Source organism: Epinephelus fuscoguttatus, linkage group LG23, assembly GCF_011397635.1.
Source record: "Epinephelus fuscoguttatus linkage group LG23, E.fuscoguttatus.final_Chr_v1".
NCBI classification, from domain to species: domain Eukaryota; kingdom Metazoa; phylum Chordata; class Actinopteri; order Perciformes; family Serranidae; genus Epinephelus; species Epinephelus fuscoguttatus.
In genome coordinates, this window is record NC_064774.1 from 24,689,926 (window position 1) to 24,711,773 (window position 21,848).

General features: G+C 40.5%; 1 protein-coding gene across 1 annotated transcript in view; it reads right to left on the reverse strand.

Annotated features, from left to right (window-relative positions):
* pcxb (pyruvate carboxylase b) overlaps positions 1 to 21,848 on the reverse strand; it is a 348,589-nt gene that overhangs the window by 73,224 nt on the left and 253,517 nt on the right. The window contains exons 13-15 of the mRNA XM_049567509.1: positions 11,747 to 11,891; positions 10,082 to 10,171; positions 2,274 to 2,495 (exon numbers count right to left, since the gene is read on the reverse strand). Coding sequence (XP_049423466.1) covers positions 2,274 to 2,495; positions 10,082 to 10,171; positions 11,747 to 11,891 — 457 coding nt within the window. The remainder of the gene's footprint in view (positions 1 to 2,273; positions 2,496 to 10,081; positions 10,172 to 11,746; positions 11,892 to 21,848) is intronic.

Below are 21,848 nucleotides of genomic sequence, written 5' to 3' on the forward strand. Positions count from 1 at the left end.
TGAAGCTATCAGTGAGGTTGTGTTACTGCGTGATTATAAATGACGGTAAACAACATTTTAATATGGGTGTGGGCGTATTTTCTAAAGTCTTCAAATGTAAGATAATGAAATGTTAAAAAGGCATTTATGTCCCTTAATCAAAGCACTTTTCCCCTTTCAGAACTGGTTCACACAGTATAATGAGACAGCTTCCCTGGCACTTGTTCAACAATTTCCACCAGAGTGAAGAACTGAGTTCATTGAGTTTTCACAGTCTCTCTTCAAAGATTTACTTTTAATGTAACTGCTCAAACACGGCTGAGCGGAATTCATCCTTTCTCTGGTCAGTCTCGAAATAACATCATGATAGACTGGGAGATAGAAGCGTTTAAGCCGCTTTCTATCTAAATATCTCCTTAATGTTTTACTTTTGGTATAACCTTTTTATCTGCTCAAACATGAGATGAGTAGACAGTTGCTTAATGTGAGATCTGCTCAAAGTGCTCTCCCACAGTAATGAAATATATTGTTTTCCCCTAACTTGTGCACCATGATTGGCCAACGGAAGGAATTTAATCTCAGAAAGGGTTTACAGCACCAGAGAGGTTTCACTGGAGAGCCTCTCTTCTTGTGTGTTTTTTTTCCCCTCACTTTGCTAAACCATCTGAAGATGAGCACACTCAGTGAAACAGAAACCCTTTTACTTCAGGCTTTTCTTGTTTGGTTCTTATGTTTGTTCTTGTGATCTACTCAAAGCACTCCAAGTAATATAGGCACAATCACTCTGAGTCGTTTACCATAATTGAGCATTAAATTAAATGTTTCAACCTCAAGAGGTTCACTGGGCATATCTCCTCCAAAAATGTGTGTGTCCTAAGTATTCAAACAGGAAAACTAAATTTACTCTTTGAAACCAGTTCATAACAATTGCAGTTCACAGAGAAGCATTATCAAGAAGTGCTGATAATTGGTCTCGTCGCCGACTGTTCAAACACGAGGCACGTATTTTTTTTTCCACCGGCCAATTTCAAAGTAATTGCATATTATGCAGTGACACTATTGGACTGTTCATGCCTCAAGAAGTTTCAATAACGCATCATTTTCTCTATTCACTCAAGAGCAGGCGAAAGGTACAATCATTGTCTATTGAGGGAACTTGCTGAAGACTGACTTGTGGGAGAGGAGATGGAAGCATGAGATATGTTTTCAATGGCACATGATTTTCACAGCTCAGACAATAAAAACAAAGAGGTACAATCACTGTCATCAATGAAACATGGAACAGATCTACAGCAAGAGTGGGGAGAGAAAACGGAGGGTACAGGCATGGCTGTTGAGACACATTAAATGTGGGAGCACATAGACAAAGAGTTTAATTAACATGATAACCATCGGAGGAGGGAAACTGATGCCATTTTTGCATGACTGCTTGTATGAGATCACACATTATGGGCATTTCCTAAGTTATTATGAATTTTTCCAAGTGCCAAAGAGTGGTGTTGCTTTAGTTTTTTAAAACCACTCTCTCATCTGCAAGCTAAAAAATAAGGCTGGAAGCAGGGGGGAACTGTTTGCCTATGTCTGCCAACAAGCACCTTACTAATTTACATCTGTAAATACTTCACCCCCCAAATGACTATTTGTATATCAATTACTCATGCCGTGCTACACTGAATTTGTGAAGAAACTTTTGTTTTTCCTCTCACATGCCTCAGGTGAACACAGAATCCAAAAATGGAGAAAGTTCTTGATGAATTACAGTCATACGGGCCAGCTTTAAACAACAGCAAAATCATATCAAAACATCAATTTACAATCTCTCATGCAACTGGTGCAGTACTGGTGTCATTTATCCAGTTCTATGCTCAGTACTTCCCAAACACATGCATTTTTGCTAAAACCTACAATTTAAAACTGAACCGAGAAACTTATCTAAGCTCTTTTAAAAGCAGGTAAAATTACCATTTTGGCAATGGAGTCTGGGTTTTACTCACCCCATCCGATAGAGCTGTCTGTGTAGTAGTGAGTATCCAACTGGAGAAATGAAACTTGGATTGTACTGCACGAGTTGTGTGAGAGTTTGTAAACAGATGTTTTGATATAGTTTCTCTTTTGGTAAACACAATCCAACATTACTTTCAGTATGTTTTTGGATCCTTCATTTAAAGTTTGTTTTTTTTTTTTTTTTTTTTTTAAATAATTCTACATAGGTGATATACAAATGGTAATTTGAGGAATTAAGTATTCCTTCTCCTCCTTCCTATCTGTTTGTAAAACTAAAAACAGAAACCCACCTCCCCAGTTCTCCAGGCTGTAAAGGTTGTTGAAGTTGTGGCTGACGAATGGTGAGATCATCTTCAGGTCGTGGGTCCGAACCCTAGTTGCCAGGAGAGACTGGTGGGCATCCCTGAAGGTGGTATCCATCAGCAGCAGACCTTGGTGTGCACGGACAGCCTTAGCAAATCCCTCAGGACCGTCACGCAGCAACACGTCACGGAAACCTACTGGTGGATCGGCTGTTATTGAAAGAGGCAGAGAGAAAGATAGGGAATAAAGGAAAGTTAATGTGGAGAATGATACAGAGGGTAATGAAAGGAAAATAGGTTTGTGGTTATAAACCGGTATGTGATATAGCAATTTGTGAGAAATCAATATCAGATGCTGGGGGAATACTTTAAAATGTTCCACCAAACTCTCCCCGATTGCAGATACATAGCCCATACATTCACTGAAAACTGACTGATATATTAATACAAAACAAAAATAGTGTAAATGTAGTTCCAATAAACCAGAGATCTGAAATTACAACCATGTCCTAAAAAAAGGGAGCTTCCATATTTTTCGAAGAAGTGGACAACATATTCGAGTAGCCCTTTATTTATCCAATTTAAGTGTGAGTGTACTGACTTCAGACACTGCTTAAGTGGCTGGCAAGATAAACGAGTAGCACCAATTTAGCAAGACGCCAGCCGAGCAGGTAAACTGAAGTTATTTACACAGTGTTTCCTCTTAAGTTGTGCTGCTAACAAGTCCGGTCTTGTCGTAACTTGTGCTAATGAGGTGGATGTGGCCTCCTCTCATTGCTACTCCAATCGCCCTCAGCTCAAGTAGATCAACTAGAAAAAAAACACAGGAATTTAAAGCCCGGCAGTCAGCTTATTAGACACACCACCCACCGATTTGTAAAAATGGATTTCTCCTGCTGACAGTGACTCATATGTTCATGATTTGCTATATAAAGCAAGCAGCTACTGTTTAGTGAAACAAGAGATCCAAGTGACTGAGCTTGGTACCCATATGGTTGCCATCTAAAGGCAAACCAGTTCCAGGATGGCTGCCATTGCACTTCCCATGCATCTCTAATTTCTCAGCCTTATCAGGCCTGTGACCCTGTTTTTAGGTCCCAAAATTATACCAGCAATCACAGAGCTGTCATGATGTCGTGAATTTGAACATAGCACAGGTTTATATTCTATTTTCAAAAGTGTGGAGGCAGCTCCTGATGGATTACATTGAAATCATATATTTTGCCCTTTTTCATCCATGTTCTTTGACAAATTCATATGTTTTTTTATATTTCTATGTAACATGTTAGTCTTAAAACTCTACATCAACCATATCTGCACATCCAGCAGACATGACATCCCCAGCCTCATGGAGTACAAATCAAGACATGTTTTGTTGTATCTTCAAGGTAATGTTAAGTGATACCATTAAGATCTACTGCCTTTCAAATCGCATACTTTTCCTTTATACTTAAAATTTTACACTACAGACTACAACAAAAATGAGCAAGAGGGTAAAAGTTCAAGGTGCAATGTTATGACAATGTAGTATGTGCTGATTTTATGCCATGCAACAGCATGTACTTTGTGAGGGCACTTGCAGTACGTGCTGATCATAAAAAGAAAAAGTATGGGTTTTGAAATGCAGCATAAAGCCCAGTTCAGACCAATGATTCACAACGAGACAAAACCGTTCTAGAATGTTGCAGAGAAAAGTTGCAGAGGTGTGAACTGGCCAGTCTGGGCTCGACTTAAGTCTGCTGATGGTGTCACCCGCAGCTCAGGTGGTGAAATCACCGGCAGCTGGTTTTAGAATGTATAGCATGTCACCGATTTCAACAGCCAAGTGGTTTGTAGTGAAGGCCGTTGGTCAAGCCAAAATGACTGCAGAAAGCCTGTTGGCTTGCTTCGTCCTTGCTGAGACCTCCGTCTCCATCCTCACGGTGTGCTGATATCGGATGGTGGGTCACGGCTGCTCACCCAGACATATTGTCATTACATAATTGATTGGCGCTGGTGAATTACATTACTGTGACATTTTTATAGTGAATACAGCCCATGTGATGCTCATTTTGTTTGTTTTCACCATTTCATCAATACTACAAATGCAACTGCAGCATCTCACTCATTCATATTTTAAGGGGCTACAAATTACATTCAGCCACAGAATAACCCTGAAAAGCTGGAAAACACAAAAGAAGTACAGAGAGTTGTTGCATAGAGATGATGCACCTCATCTAGTTGCATTGGTGTGAAATGGCAGGTTTTTAGAATGTTGCAGAACAGCACATTGCAAGTAGTTGTCTGTTTCAACTCGTCTCAGTGCAAATCTTTGGTCTGAACTGGGCATAAGAGTCTACAGCCATGCTCGTGGCTCTATGAGGCTGTACTCTGAGTAAAATTCTACCATCAGGATGCTAACATGGTCACAGTGATGACATGCTAACAGCTGCTAATCAGTACTAAACATGAAAATGTCATAAGTTTTGCAGGTACTTGGTCATAAACCAGATAACTGCACAAATAACATTTGAGATCACCAAAGTTATTAAAGTTCATCCTGAGGGGTGCACAATTGTCTGCACCAAAATTAAGGGCAATCCATCCAATAACTGCAGAGACATTTCACTCAAAACCAAAACCTTTGACCTGCTGCTGGCACTAGATAAAATGTCAGGATAATCAAACTCAGTATGATTTATCCCCCGGAGACCAAGAATGTCACTGCATAATTTCACAGCAATCCATCCCATAGCTATTTCAGTCTGGACCCAAGTAGTGGATCGATGATGCCATCCATGGAACCGTGCCACTGGCTCGGCTAAAAATAAGACAAGAGTAATGAAAGCTCGCAGATGAACTAGAAATGGGTAAACCACGTGGAGCAACATCCATTTAAGAAAGTTTCAAAAAACCTCATATAATCCGCTCCTCTGAGGAACCCAGGATAAAGACTGTTGTATATGTTGGCATTGGATGAGTGTTTTTGGTTAGCTTACAAGACTGTAATGTCACAAGTATCAAAATGTACTGTCACTGCTAAAAGCCTCTGTGAGGAGGAATAAAAACAATTGCTATGGAATCCCCAAGATAAATGCTGACATTTCCAGTTTAAAAAGCTTAATAGTCATCAAAACAAACAAGTTAAACATTCCGGAGAGAGACCTTGCCCTATGAGCACTACTATAAGCAACCCTTTATCCTAATCCTTCTCTCTCTCCTCATTGCTCTTTCCTCTTCATGCCTGGCAATTAAATACGAGCGCAACCAGAGGCATTCAAATATTGGAAGTGGAACTGGGATCTATTTCTGCTGCCGCGTGCACAATCATCAATCAATTAGATTGGTTAATGAGATGCTATCTGCATGCTTAGTTGTCCTCCAACCCTATGTCCCTCTCTCTCTTCTGCTCCATCTCACTTCCTTTCTGTGCAGCTGAATATTCGCTCTTGACCTTTTATTGTTGCACCTCATCTCTGAAAACAAATGATCTCTGCCATAATTGTCTCTACAGCCAGCATGAGCAAAATGAACTCCACACTTAAACACACACACACACACACACACACACACACACACACACTGATGTGGATACATTAGTCTACACATGTGAACACACAAAATGGAAAACACACACACAGGCTAGATGAGCTCTGTAAAAATCACACTTCTGTAGCAAATAGATAAAGAAGCTTTAAACTTATCTAGATGTGTGTGTAATACGGCAGACTGGGGAACACCCCATACACCTACACACACAGACAAGTGATTTATACTGGAAGTGCTCCCTTCATTTCTCATACTCTCACAGTCTCACAAACTCGCTTTCTATGTTTTTACCACAGTTTGACACATATGCCTCGACACAACAGGGAGGGAATAAGGACATCTGTGCTGGGACTACAGTGACTAAACAATAGCCTATGCATGTGACACTCTCCTCAAGGAAAGAAGTGTGTGAGCGGATTTGTGTGTGTGTTTGTGTGTGTGCTGAATCATACACTGCCGAAACAAAAAGTAGTAAAGACATACAAGTCCCAAGTGGTTGCTGTGCTTGACAATTGACCCACTTACACAAACAAACACTTTCCTTTGCATTGAAAACGCCTCACACCCACTGCCAAGCTCCTTTGCCCTCACTTCACTCCTTTTTCTCCCAGGCTGGTGTCATTTCATACCTCTTCCCTTGACTTTCTTCACCTGTCTAGACCTCTCTTCACACTCTTCTCCTCCAGCTCCATGACTTGAGCTAATATGACTAGACAGAGCGAGCTACAGTGCTCAGAGGTACTTCTTTATTTGCTATTTGTGTAGGAGACAATCTTAGAGTAATAACAGCTTGCCTTGTCGCTGTCCTGAGCTGGCATCTGGCACCCGATAAGACTGCTGAATGTCTTGTATCTTTGTGTTCAGGAACCTTTTAATTGGTAGATCCTGGTGTGACATCTAATCAGTGCTTTATTTAAGCAAGGTGTGCTGGAGCAGCCAATCAATTACACCTGTACTACATGTTAAAAGCAAGTAGAATGTTGGTATGACTTGTGAGACAAATGTACAGCCTGTCTGCTAGAAAAGATGCATAATTCTGAAATCACAAAAGATGTTATTTTCTCAAACTGCAACAAGACATCTACATCAAATTTGCATTTAGTTATAGTTTGCTTTTTACCATAACTGCTAAAACACAGCCTGCTAAAAACTTTTGACTGACAGTGCATGTTCAAGAACAGAATTTGTTTTCCTCTACGCAGTTGTACGAGAGGTGTGAAGCAAACAAACCGTAAGAAATGTTTTAAGAACAAAGAAGAAAATAAAGGTTACCTTGCAGCACACACATCCAGAGTATCTTGAGGTTTCAGAAAGCCAAATTTAAGACTCTTTATGACTCCTTTTAAGCTACCTGGAAATGAGTTTTGGAGCTAAACAAAAGCAAAATAAATAAACACAGCCCTTTCTTTTTGAAGATGGCTAATGAAAGCATCAAAAACTAGAGGCAGGGAAGGAAATAAGGATAGAAACAGAAAATTATTAAGACATTAAGTCCATTTGTGCACAGATTTTGCATATTGTGCTACAAACTACCCGTCTGCTTTAATCCTAAGAATGGAAATAGAGCGCACAACTGGGAGGAGGGAAGCAGTCTGTCATTTTTATTAGTCATTCTTCCTAAAGCTAGCTCGGAGGCATCTGGTGATTAACCTCTAGATGTCCTCCATTAAATAAATCCAGACAATAATTGGAACAAGGTGTACTTCCACACCATCGATGAAGCACCAGCAATCAGCCTTCAGAGGGAACGTTTTAGACTACAAATCCTAATTAGAAAATAATGGCCTTTCACTACTTAACAGGTTCTGTCAGGACACCCTCGGCCTGTCTTTGAGGAACACTTTTCCTCCCTTCCCTCCTCGGTGTGGAGGGAACTCCTCAAGAATAGTTTTCTCTTGTAATTCCTCCTTCTCCTTATCGTTAGATGTGATGTTTCAAGATGTGACAATTTCATCCTGTTCTTTCCACTTCTCTTTTCTGTGGGTGGTTGCACAAAAATAGTCCTTCCTACTCCCTCTTTCCCCATATATCTTATACATCTCCCTGCCTACCATAATGTCCACATGACCATTTTCTCCACATATAGGGATTATACACTGTCCAAACCCTCTCTTCTCCTTTCATAACCCCTTTCTCCTTCCATGCCCCTGTCCCTCCCTCCACAGAGTGTGATAATACAGGCCTAATCCCTCTCTTCTCTCAATCCCTCCGTCGAATGAAAGAAAGGATATAAGCACATTACAAATCTCATTACTAGGCTTTAGGTATGACTCTGTGTGTGCCTGTGCTGCATACAACTACTTCATCAGCTGCTTACAGTAGGTAAGTGGGGGAGTACGTACACAAAGGGTGTCTGCCTATAGAGTACCTGCTCAGTACATCACCAGTGCCAGCTTGAGCACAAGTGTGTGATTTTCAAGAGTAAAGGCATGTGTGTTTGCTGCAATAACGAGAGGCGGCCAATGATAGCTGTCAACACAAGATTTGCATAAGTAGACAAGTGGTGGGTAAGCACGGAGAAACGCGCTCGCTCACTCGCTCGCATGCAGATGTACACAAACACCGCAGATTATGCCGTCCTATTCTACTTCATTCCGTTCCACTGTGCATGGTTTTTAGATGTCAGATTTGATTAGTTATGCCTGATTATGATTCATATTATTCACATTATTTTGTTATAAATTTGTGTTTGCTGGGCACGCTGGGGTATGCACTGAGGCAGAACAGGGTGCTGATAAACATGTCAGATTGATACAGCTGACTATTTTGTTGCTGTCAAAAGGAGCAGCTGCAGAAATTCATGCCAGTTTGCACCCCGAACAAAAAATAAACCTGGGAGCGCAGTGGGAAAGGACAAAAAAAAGAATCACTGCAAAACGACCACAGAGACAGGCTGTGACATCAAGTGAAATAAGCCAATTTTTCTACACATTTTAATGCTTTAAAAAACATATATACTTGTAAAACTGAGCACATCTAATCATTACTTTTAAATGAGTCATTTTATATTCCAGCCTTAGTTTAACCTTTGTGAGAGTGGGGGGGGGGGGCTCCACAGAGTTTGACTCCAGGGACACTGAAGTGGCTCAACAAGCTGACAGAGCCCAACTTGGCTGTTGGCCCTTCCTGCAAGACTCCAGGGGTGCTGGTGCAGAGCAGGGTGAGAAGCATAGAACTTCTGCCTTCACAAACAATGAACTGCATCCTCTCACCGCTGTACTCACAGCTCAGCAGAGCACTCTGGGCCAAAACCCTTTCGCTCCCTGAGTGCCAAACTGAGCCATTTAGGAAGGCCTTTCCGCCTACAGCTATCGGACTGTTCGACAGCCCATTTGTCATTCGGTGGGTGCTTTTATCCAAAGTGCCCTACGGAGCCACAAGTGTTTACATTTTTAGTATGGGTGCCCCAGGGGAAATGAAACACCTAACCCTTGCAATGGCAATGCCTTGCTAAATTAGTCTAAATGTAATAAATGCAATAAGGATCATCCACTGTGACATTATTATGGTAACACTGTCTGCCTTCCGGCTGTATGCCCCCACAAACTCATTGAGTTGCAGTTAGAGTTCATATCCATGTCTGTGAAAACATGGATGCTTCACACACATCGCCCCCCAGCACCACAGATGACCGACACAGTTTTAAGGTGGGCACCCAAGATAAGTGTCATCATTCAGTGTCTGGGCAAATGTCTCCCCTTCTGTTCCTGAGATATGAGTAAGTGTTTTTGCAGAACATTGTGATGCCACAGTGAAACTAACCTTTGACCTTAAGAAGAAAAAAAAAAATCACTTCATTATTTTATTCTATTAGACATTTGTGTGAAATTCTGTAATAATTCGCTCATGAATTCTTGAATAAGAAACAAGTTTTGTAAGGTCAGATTGACTTTAACCCTTCATTCTGTGTCCAAGTGGACGTTTGTGCCAAATTTGAAGAAATTCCCCCAAAGTCTTCTTGAGATATTGCGTTCACAAGACGGACAACCCAAAAACATAATGCCTCCAGCCACGGCTATCGCCAGCTCAGAGGCATATAAATAGTTTTAATATCGTATTAAATCATCAGTCGCTGGTCTTGTTGACACGGGGTTTTAAATCATTGCACTGCTGAAGTTCCATTGCACAAACTGCTTGTGTAAAATCCTATTTTGGTCAGTGAATGAAGAAGGTGACTTAGCAGTTGTAACTGGATTAGCATAATGATGTATAGTACCATGTGAATTACTGTATGCGTTGTGATTTACTATTACATTTGCTTGACATACCCATGGAGACAGTAGGGATGACGGGGTCTATGGAGGAAGGCTTAGCCTTGACTGGGATGGGTGTGGTTGGTCCGTTTACCATCACATGACCTGGAGAGGAGTGTAAAAATAGAGAATACCAGTCAGATGCAGTCCTGTAACATATCAAGATTACAGTAAAGACAATAAGGAAAGGATAAAAAAAAAAAAATCAATGAGGGTTATAAAACAGCAGCCCTGAGGCTAGTAAGGATTATGGTCACATGTTTATATAGAGCAGGGTTTTCCTCCTTTGTGTCCTACATTTGTGAGTTAGAGATATTCAGTACATCTACCAGCACACCAGTCGATCACACAAATCCTCAAGACGAACTGAGGGAAGTGAATTAATACTGTAACACAATATCTCATTCTTTCAGTTTTCTTGTATATGTATATATATATATATATATATATATATATATATATATATATATATATATATGTATAGTATTGAACTTCCCCTGCCTTCCCCTAAAGCTCAGAAGGCTGAGATGACCCATGACATATCCTGGTTATACTGTACATCCACAGTTGTTTTAATTATACTATTCCTATCTATACATAGGTCGGTCTTCACCTCTTTGATAAAATATTCCCATAAGAGTCTAAAGAAACCTTCATTTTCCAGACCATATTTCACCGTTAAGTCTTAAAAACTAATACTTTTCCCATCTTTGTGTTGGGCATACACACCATAGAGCAGTGACACCTTTCTTTTCCTGTCCATTGTTTAAACCTCAGGTTACACACCACTGGTTTGAAGTTTGAGTCATGTGCAAAACAGCTCAGCACTTTCACCCTCTCTGGTTTTTATCTTCTCCCTACACTCTACAAAAATATTAATGCAACACTTTCGTAATCGCACCAATTGTTCACCAATTGTTGAGTTTAAATAAAGGATGTAGTACATTTTTCTATGCAGACAAAAGGCTTACTTCTCTTGAATTTTGTGCACAAATTTGGTAAAATCAGTGTTAGCGAGCATTTCTCCTTTGTCATGATTATTGTTGTGAGGACGGCTGGACGTACTGCCATATTCATGGAAATGACTGGAAGACATTTCTGCAATCAGTGAGCCTCAAAACTTGTGACATCTGTGGCATGGTGTTGTGTGATCAAACTACTCATTTCAGGGTGGCCTTTTCTTGGGACCAGCCCAAGAGTTAAGTCTTGTGTGTGCGTAGAAAAAGTCAGGCCTCATACTTGAGAACTGGAAGCAAAAAGTGTTGCGCTTATGATTTCCCAGATTTCCAGGGTAAATGGATCCATTATAAGTTTAACTTGGCCCTGTTAGCCCTCTCTTTCATTTTCCCACTCAAGCCAGAATGTCATAATCCTGTACTGACAAATCAGTTTTTTGCATTAGAGGTCTGGTCACTCAAATTAGCATGGTCAGCACGTCTCTTATATACAGTGTGTTACTTCTTGGTTAAAAGCTCACTGAAAGACTGTAGAAGCCGCAGCAACAATCTCAAAATGATAGCAGAGAGGAGGTTGCAGAGCTATTAACCTTATAATCACTGCTGTCTGTATATAGGCCCAGTTTTTTACTAAATGTCACAGTTTGAAATAGCAACAGACTGAACTCAGAAACACAGCTGTAAAGTCACAGTATTAGAGTGTGTAAGCTGTGTATACACTGACCCAGGTAGTGCAGTAGTTTCTGGGCTCTGTTCTGAGTGGGTTTGAGGTTGAAGAGTTCCTGGTTCTCGTCGATGAACTGGGTGTCCACGGTGGAGTGGAGGAACTGGTGGTTGTTAAAAACATTCTGGAGGAACGGGATGTTGGTCTAGAGACGGAGAGAGAGGAATAAACAGAGGAAGAGGCTTTGTTAATGGGCATGTTACAAAAAGGCTTTGTAAAATCACCTCATGCACAAACACACAAAAACACAATACAAACATGTATAGAGAGACAAGACAGCAGTCGCTCAGCTCAAGTCCTATTCAGCAGGTCAATCACTCGATAGAAAAAAGAGCAGTTCTTTTGAAGACAACACCTCGCTTTAGCACTCGGTGTTGAACAGGCATTTGTGATAGTGCCCCAAAATTTTACCGATACATAAAAAGTAGCATCACAAAAAAAAAAAAAAGAAAAAGAAAAAAATCAAATAACAGAGTACGCTAAACACCGCACAATCTCGGCTTTAATAGACAAACAAACACACGAAGGGCAGAGGGAGAAAGTCAACTGTTGAAAGTAATTACATTCCATTTCTATTTTGTTGTTGTTTGTTTGCCTCAAAAGTATTATCATGCCAATTAAGCTCTCTAAATTAACAAAGGGAGGAAGAGTGAATGAGAGAGAAGAGAGAGAAAAGAGATGTAATTGTCGGAGTTAATTTCATTACTAGATTTGTTGCTCTTTTTTCCACTCTTGTAAACCCATCTTAACAATGTGGACTGCTTTGAATTGTTGTAAGAGGCAGAGGAAGTGAAAAGGAGGGTAAAAAGAGGAGGGAGATTGACAGAAAAAAAGGAAGGGGGGGGAAGAGAGATTAGTAGAAAGAAAAGCAGAAATGTTAGTTGGAGGGATTCAGTGAAAGGAGGATATGGTAATATGGTCTCGGAGCGGCTTTGGATGTATTTATCGCTGTTTAATGTCCCCAAGGGAAGGTAGGGAGTGAAGCAATGTAAACTGAGTGAAAAGATTATTTCTCAAAGTTTGCTAAAAGTGTCTTTGCATATGACCCAAAATGTCGGAGTCTTAAGTGGCATTTAAAAGAAGTAAACCCCTGCCACTCATGACCTCGCATCCAAGTATCCTTCTTATTTATAAATGCACATAAACACAAAACCAGAGCTCAGAACCAAGAGAGGAGCCGAGTCCCCAAGGACATCCTGGGTGTTGGATACAAAGCAGCTCCCTCTAAGCGTTGCAATTCAACATCCGCCTCACTATCTAAATATATACATATATAGTCCATATATAGGTCTGTCACACCCATGCATGGGCGTAAGCATACAGACTGCATTAAATGCACACACAAAACGTAACCCACAGATGGACGGAATTTACAACCACAATTTGGGTGTTTAGCCGACAGTGAAACCCAGAGTGACTAGAAATAATTGCTGCAGCACAATCACTCAGGAATCCCATAATTGCGAAGAGGGAGTTGAGCAATAAACAAAGCACACTAACACATACCTTATTACCAGCACTGAGAGGGAGGGAGATGTTACGGAGAGATCAATGTGCTCAATGTGGGTGAATAAAGAGCATGTTGGTCATACCAATAGGGATGTATGCAGTGAGAATTGTAACATCTTTATTAGGATAGATAGGTTAGAAATACAGAGAAAGAACAGAGAGATGGCAGCAGTATATATATATATATATATATATATATATATATATATATATATACATATATATATACATATATATATAAATATATATATATATATATATATATATATATATATATATATATATATAAATCTATTTCCAGAGAGAGAGATTGTAATAGAAGGAGAGACATCCTCTGTTTTGCAAATGTATAGAGCCAATAAAGCAGCATTTATATTGAGAAATTGAGAGACAAAACTGAAGGTCTTTTTTTTCAGGCTTTCACACTCCCAGCGAGCAGAGCGGGTTTCATTTTCTGAGGTACAGGCGAACACACACAAAATGACACTGTATCCTCAGCCTCCTGCTACAGGGAGGACAAAGAGAGGAGACCTGTGGGACTGGCATAGCTGTGCTGCACTACCAGGCCTTGGGCTGCGGACCAAAACAGAGACGGGATTCCTGCCCAATGCTATAACTGCAATATGACTTCAGAAACCTGTGGACATCTTATTTATGTCCATTTTTAGTATCTGCCGACATAACTACAATATATGCTGCTGCCTCGCATGCCCTTGAGAAATATAAGCAATCATATGAAATATGGATATTGTCATATTATACATTTCTATATATATTTAAAATCAAAAGCTTTTACTGCCAAAGCTGGTTAGGTTTAGTTTAGCAGTAAGAACACGAGCTCCATCCAAAGGTCATAAAATCTGCCTACCAGCACCTCTAAGATTATTAATTAACACATGATATATTGTTTGTTTAATCCAGACAAAAGTGCTGGTAGGGGAATGTTCCATTTCTCCACTTTCAGACTTTGTGCTAAGCTAGTCTAACAAGCTCTTGGCAGTGACTTTTATATTCATCGTACAGACATGAGAGAGGGAGCAACCTTCTTATTTAACGTTTGGCAAGAAAGGCAATACGCACATCTCTCCAAATATTGAACTTTTTCTTTTCGTTTGTAACTTTATGCTGTAAGGAGATTCTGTTTAGGATCTACCACTTGAGATTTTCATCAGTGAAAATATTCATCATTTGCAAATATCCTCTCTACTCACACTGCCACAAGGACATGGTCAAAGGTTGATGAGTTGCTCAAAAAATACTACAAAAAAAATGTCAAAATGAAAGGGGAAGAAGTTCTACTTTATATTTGTTATCACTCTCTTTAGAGGAGAGGTTTTTGTTTTTTTTTTTTTAAATTGGGCCTTTTGACGTTTCACCTATGCAGGTTTGGAATTTTCCCTCTTTTTTCTATGTTTGATGTCATCTTCATCTATAATTTATACGTGTAAACAAACTTAAAAAGTGAGCATAAGGGAGAAAAGCAATCAAAAGGTTTAATTAAATAATAAATGTGGAGAGGCCGAGACAGGGAATAAGATAAATAACGCAAACAGCCGCTATTAATGAAAGACTCAAAAATAATGGAGAGGGAAGACAGACACCATTAATACATGGAGGTTTGTCCTTTTCCTCTCTGCTGTACCAGATCAATGTGTTCATTATCAGGCTGCTCTGGAAGCCTGTGGCTACCGCGCACACTAATACACATACACGCACACACAGTCTCTTCATTCTTTCTCCATGTTTCCACTAATGATGTGAAACACACACACACTCTGAGAAGGCCACACACAATGGTCTTTCACTTTCCACTGCTCAGCATCTCTTCAGCATTTTTCACTCTGCCTTCATCCGCCTCTTGGTGATATCACACACACACAAATACTCGACAGAGGCCCTTCCCTGATTTAGATGCCCTGTAACAACTGCTTGGCTACAGCTCATGCTGTACAGTATGCGCACAGCATGCAAAACACACACTTTCTTGCAAGAGATGATGGTGGCGTCTGCTCCCAAATGCTTTTCAGATGGTGAACACAAGCACACACACATACACACACCTTGGAGTATTGTATTAGTTTTAGTGGCAAAGTAAACACGTCTAAATGTGAATTAATGCTCGCACGGGCTCTCGTTCACACACACCCACGCTCTCTATGATTGCGAACAATTTAACTCACATGCAGAAGGCTCCGTATCAGAAGTCACTGCCTCATCTGGTGCAAAAGAAATCTTTTGTACTTTTTTTATCCAGCAAAAAAAATGACATTGGGCTCTGACTATCTCAACTTTCATTCTCAGTTCTCCGTTTATCACCAGAAAAGTCTGTTTTATTGCTACTCTGCTCACAGCCAGTCATTATCGCTTGTTGCAATCAGCCTTACTGGTGATTGCCAAAGCAACATAGTGGGGTAAGTATTGACGTCCTGGACTGCTGGCTTGACTGCAAACACAAGTTGGCTCAGCACAACACCACCCTTTAACACTCTGACTCTGGGTGAAGGCCATCTGGCTTGTTGGCTCAAAGTTTTTAAGTTTGTTTGAAATCTAAGTTTGACATTAAGAAAAAGCAATGTGCCGTAATGCTAACATTATATTATGCAAATGTTTGCTTCAGGAGGAGTGCCAAAGTTGTCATCCAATATCCAAATGTCTTAAATATAGACTGAATTTATACCTGACAATAAAATGCAGTCTGGATATCTTGGAGGGGAAAAACACATCACCTGCTATTTTATGTATTCTCGTTGTCTACAATCTGTCTACACTGGGACTGGGTGTCATTTTTCATTATGCAAATCAGACGAGTAGGTGGGGTGGACAACAACAAAAACTAAAAACAACCAGGTGTTACTGTCCAGACTGCTCCTAACTTTTTCTGTGTATATCCAGTTTTACAACTCTAAACTAGCAGGGAATGGAAAACAGAGTCATGTTTGGAGCTACTCAGCATGTGGATATTGTTCCATGTGGGCACAAGCTCTCTAACTAATGTAAAGATTGTGTTAACACCTGGCTGAAAAATCAATCAGAACATGTAGGTGGTTCAACAGATCAGATAATGCTCTAACATATAATATATTAACATTTATACCTCCAAGATTTTCACCAATCTAGATACACATACACATACTCTATTTTTGCCTTTGCATTGAGAATGCTAATACAAACCCCAGTTATTTCATATTCAAGCCTCAAGTCATGTCTGGCCCCTCACTGACGCTAATCTGGACTCCAACACTCTCTATTGTGCTACCCCCTTTGCTCCTATGTGCTCAAAACTACTGTGAGAACAACAACCTAAGGTCAAGGAAGAAAAAAGACCTACATCATTTCAGATGTACCATCTGCCCACACACCCTAAATTTCATATAATGCTTTTTTTCACGACAGCAAACTGGTCTAAGAAACATCTGGGCTGACTCTTGAGGCAAAAGTAAAAACCGTGGTGAAGGTCAAAGTCAAACACTACGCTGCATAACTTCAAAGCCAAGTCACATATGCTACTTTCATCAATATAACACATGGGCTCTCCTCGTCATGAAACACCAACAATTTGGGAATCATGTGTTACCTCACAGGAAATGTATTCCTGTCTCAGATGCAGAGTTTAAAATATAATATTTGTTTTATGGGGACACCACTATAACATTTAAACAATCTATCACATCATGTTGGTCACTGCAGCCACACGTCTACCTGTAATGTAATTAAAAAATGCAGAGCTCCAGGCGACATTTGGCCAGACTCATTAAAAAGAAGATCATGCCCACAGTTGTTGCCCTGGTTACCCTATTTTTTGGATAATAATGCTGGTGGGAACGCACAGTGAAGAGAGATAATTTGAGTGATGATTTATTTATTTATTTTTAATGGCACTGTGCTGATTTAAATGTATCCTTCACTGGCACACCTGTTGATTTGATCTGAATAATTTTATAACTGTAAGAAGCTGGTTGCACAAAATTTAAACAGCGGATCTGATGCGCATAATGCTTGGCTTGGCTTCAGATATAGCCCATGCTGTTGCTAACAGCACTTCCTAAAGAAATATTATCAATTTTTTTGAAAAAGAAAGAAGCAGACAGATGGGTCTATAGTCTGTGTTTGAAGGATATATCCAGGATGTCAACCTGACTCAGCAGCAACAACAGGTTAAAAAGACAGAGATGGTTAGAAGCTAAAGCCGAACTATAGGCTACAGATCACAGTGTAAAAGTGAACCACCACATCACCGCTGATTGCCACAGAAGACAATGAATAGAAACGGAAACTTTGACGATATTCAACCAGTAATGTGTCATCGCACTGTGTGCAAATGAACGGTGTTTGGTTCCCTCCCCGTGCCACCTGCAGAGCAGGGCAGGTCTTTATTCTCTATGCCATGATCATTAAAAAACAAAAGTAGAGTGTGTATTCAGTAGATTGTACCTTTAGTAACTAGCTAGCTAGCTAGCTAGCTAATGCTACACTTTTCAGGGTTTGATTTTGATTTTGGTAGAAATGTATATCTCCTTCCAACCTCTCCAGGCAACAAGTATCTTTACTAAACATGCCACAGGGACAAGATTCAGAATGAAATTAACAAAACCAGTAAGAAGATGTCTATGGAGCACGGCGATGTTATTGTTGGACCTTTGGTGGAGCTAGCCTATGCTATACTATGGTTGGCTAGTCTGTGTTAGAGGGGCGGGACTTAGTAAAGAGTCAACTGCGCCCTCATAATGTAACCTCTTTGCACTCAGTTACATGTTGATGAGGCAAATAGATAAAGGTTAAAAACACATAAAAAAATAAAAGGCCAGAGTCCTAACAAAGACCTGTCATTGATGCTATGAAGTGACAAACCATAGAGAAGTCCTGAAGAGTTTAATTTAGGACCGTGCACTTGCACATAGCTGTGAATGGTATCAGTTTTGTCTAACTGAAACAGGAAACTCAGGGTGTCACTTTGCACTTCCTCCACTGGCTCCCTGCTGGCTCACATTAGGTTTTATATCCTGATTCTTGCCTATAAAGCCAGAAACATGCTTGGTGAAATCCTCTGTTGGCAGGGTGCCTCTGATCTACAGCTCACCTGGATCCCTCCCTCACCCAAAGGTCCCTTGTAAACAAGGCTTTTCTGTTCTTGCTCCTGGTAGAGATCAACGGCTTTAAACATCTTCAAATGCAGACCCACCTCTTGAAAAAGCATCTGGATTGACAACACTTCACTCTAAATATGTCTTCTTATCTCAGCATTTCCAAGTGATCAACTTGAAAAGTGTTTTCCTTTCACTTCTCTCTCTCTCACACTCTCTCTCTCACACTCTCTCTCTCACACACACACACACACACACACACACACACACACACACACACACACACACACACACACACACACACGCACACATATACACTACACTTTATATTGCCTTTAGAAAAACAGACTGTTTTGTCAGTTTATTTTTGCTCAGTTTTTAGAGACAAATGTAGAGTTGCTTTATACTAAACAGGATACAGAATTATCACGGATGCAAATTTTGAGTTTGGATTTTCAAACAGTTGCTTTGCATTACACACACATGCATGACACAAACACCTGATCTCCGTCTTCCCCCCCAAACACAAACACTGCGCCTCCCTGTCACACACGGCCTCCACGCTCCCTCAGTGATTAGGAGTTGAATAGGGGAGCTGTCAGGTCATTCGTCTTTCCTCTCCTCTCCTCCTCTGTCTCCCCTATCCCCATCCGTCACACCTTAACCACTGGCCCAGACACATAAACAAGATCAACACACACACACACACACACACACACACACACACACACAAATGCACACACACACACCCCGAGGAGTGAACGTACACTCACATAGACATGTGGGGGCGGGGGGGCTCTCACACTTATATCAGCTACAAATTTACTCAAGCAGACAAGGCATGCCCAAAATAAACACACACACACACACACACACACACACACACACACACACACACACACACACACCCCTCTGTCTCTTACAGCAGCCCAAAGGCAGCAGCAAGCAAACACACACAAACTCAAGCAAATATTTATAATGGAAGACTCTCGGGAACCTAAGGCTTGGAAAACAACACACATGGACAAACAAGCACACAGCGACACACATGTGGATGAAAGAAAAAACAATCTGGACACACACATGCACACACACAAAGTGACTAAGTGTTATGCCGCTGAAATGTTTTGGTCACAGTTTGCCGTTAATGACTTTGCCACAGTCCACTGATTGGTTTATTAGAAGGTCAGCAGGCCAGTTACTGTATGAATGTGTCCAGTCTTGTCTTTGCATCATTATTTGCGTGCAACTGCATCTGTTTATGTGTCCAGAGGAAGAGTGAGCAGGTCAAGGCGTCAGCAAATCATGATTACAGCCTGTGCTGATGTGGATAACAACTGTGACCACAACTCACCTCTGTGTGTTTTTTCCAATTTCCTCTGCTTCTTTAACTGCAAGGTCATGCTTTAATTATCTGCTCAGTTTTCTGCTCTCTAATTTCCGTTTTTATTTCTTACCTCTTTTCTGCTTGCTCAAAGTAACCAATGACTATTCACCATGACAACCATCTTCATCCAATTCCAGGGGCCCTTAAACCCATGAAATAACTGAGAAATGTTTTTAATTCCAAAAGGAAAAGCAGCCATGGTCTGGATACTTCTCATCTCGCCTCTCTCACATACACCCCTCGCCCCTGTCTTACAACCAGACCCCATTACCAAGATAACAGATTCGTGCATGACTATTTCATGGCTGCGCCTAAAAATCTGGAATCAGTGTTTGACATTTGCCAAGGGGCTTTTTCCTCGGTGAAATAAAAAGGCTGATTGGTGATCTTTCCGGTAATAACTCCTATCACTGCTCCCAGCAGAAGAACGTTCACCTTGGAGTTCATCAGGGAAGCTGTGGCCAGAACTATTTCCAGTGTAAATACGGTAATAGGGTTTAAAGAAATCTGCTAAAAATATGAATAAATTAATTAGCAAAGGCTGTCTCTGTATGCATCTGTGGTCCTGAGGTTTCATGACACACAGTCTGTGTTAATCCTGCCATGTTTATTTCTGAGACACTTGATAAAACTGTGGAGAAGGGAAAAGTAATATTTACACTTTGAGATATGTCAAACACAGACTTTGAAACTCAGTAATGGGAGGACATTCTTCATGTGTTTCTGCTGCATCTCTGGGTTGAATAAGACGCTGTCCATGGTACTGAACTTTCCAGACATCCTAGACAAAGCATGACACTGGGGAAATAACAGCAGCAGCTTTTGCACTGTTGTCAAAATGTCTCTGGCATAACTACAGTGTGCAGTAGAAGAAAGATCTAAAGCATGAACAGTAAATATTTTTGGAGTCAGTTGCTCCCATTGAGCAAAGGCTCTTCTTTAAACTCACCAATTTGCCCCGATGTTCAACACCTTAGAGAGAACACATTTACTGTGAAAGCACTTGTCAATTTGTCAGCAGTCTAAAAAGCAAATGCTTTGCAGCAACAAAATATGCTGTGTTATAACTGACAGTTTTTCCTCAAGTGCTCTGAAATATAACCACAGCACGAGCCACGAATGTCAATTACAGGGGTTCACACTTTTCTGTAGGGACTGCTTAAAGTAATCCTGGGAAATGTAGGAAAATGCAAGCGGAAGAGGTGATGAGGCAAGGTAAGTGAAAGTGGATACAACAAAGGAAACTGTCTTGACACTGATGCTAAATAACCCACTGAATGCTCTTCCTGTCACAAAATGACTTTGTGTAAGTATTCTTGAAACAACGTCTTTACCACCGAGGGAAATGCTCTCACCAGGAATCATAACTAATATGTGATGTGTCATCCTTTAATAGTGTGACTCAGACTCATCTGCTACCAACAACTGTGGTGCTGAACTAGCTAAAAGTAAGGCCTTCTCAGAGTCTTTCAGGGACCCTGAGACGCAGCCTTATTAAAACAGATAGCTACTTAGTGGTATTTTGGGAATCCTTAAGCGGTAGGCCTGTGACGCATTAAACGACTCGTGATGTACTCCAAACCCACAGAGTGTGTCGGCTCTGACTCTGTTAGCAGGTGGTTGGTCTTCTGTGTTAATTATACTTGAACTTGTGAATGATCGTCTTACTCTTACAACGTTGCAAAATCAGGGAAAGAAATTCAACCAGAATTTATGTTTTTCGTATGACATGCTATCAAACACAACACTTTTCCTATTTTTTTTTTTTTATCTTATTTCTACAATGCAGCAACATATACTCCATCTTTAAGCAGATATTTCTGAGAATCAACAACTACCTCCAAAAAACATAAACCACTGAACCAGGGCTCCTCTAGAGAGTTTTGAGATAGCATAAAGCAGCAGGAGAGCTTCAACCTTTTAGAGCCGGAGGAGAACATTGGGAATTCATAGTTTCACTCTGGGATCCCAGCTCAATAAACCCTGTTACTACTGCTATCACATAGACATGCACCAGAAGTAGAACCAGAGCCTATTTGGTCCAAAAAAACACAATATAAACTGATAGTCTACAACAAAAACAGAAGATCTGCTGTACAGATTATCTTTTTAAGAGGGAAAATGC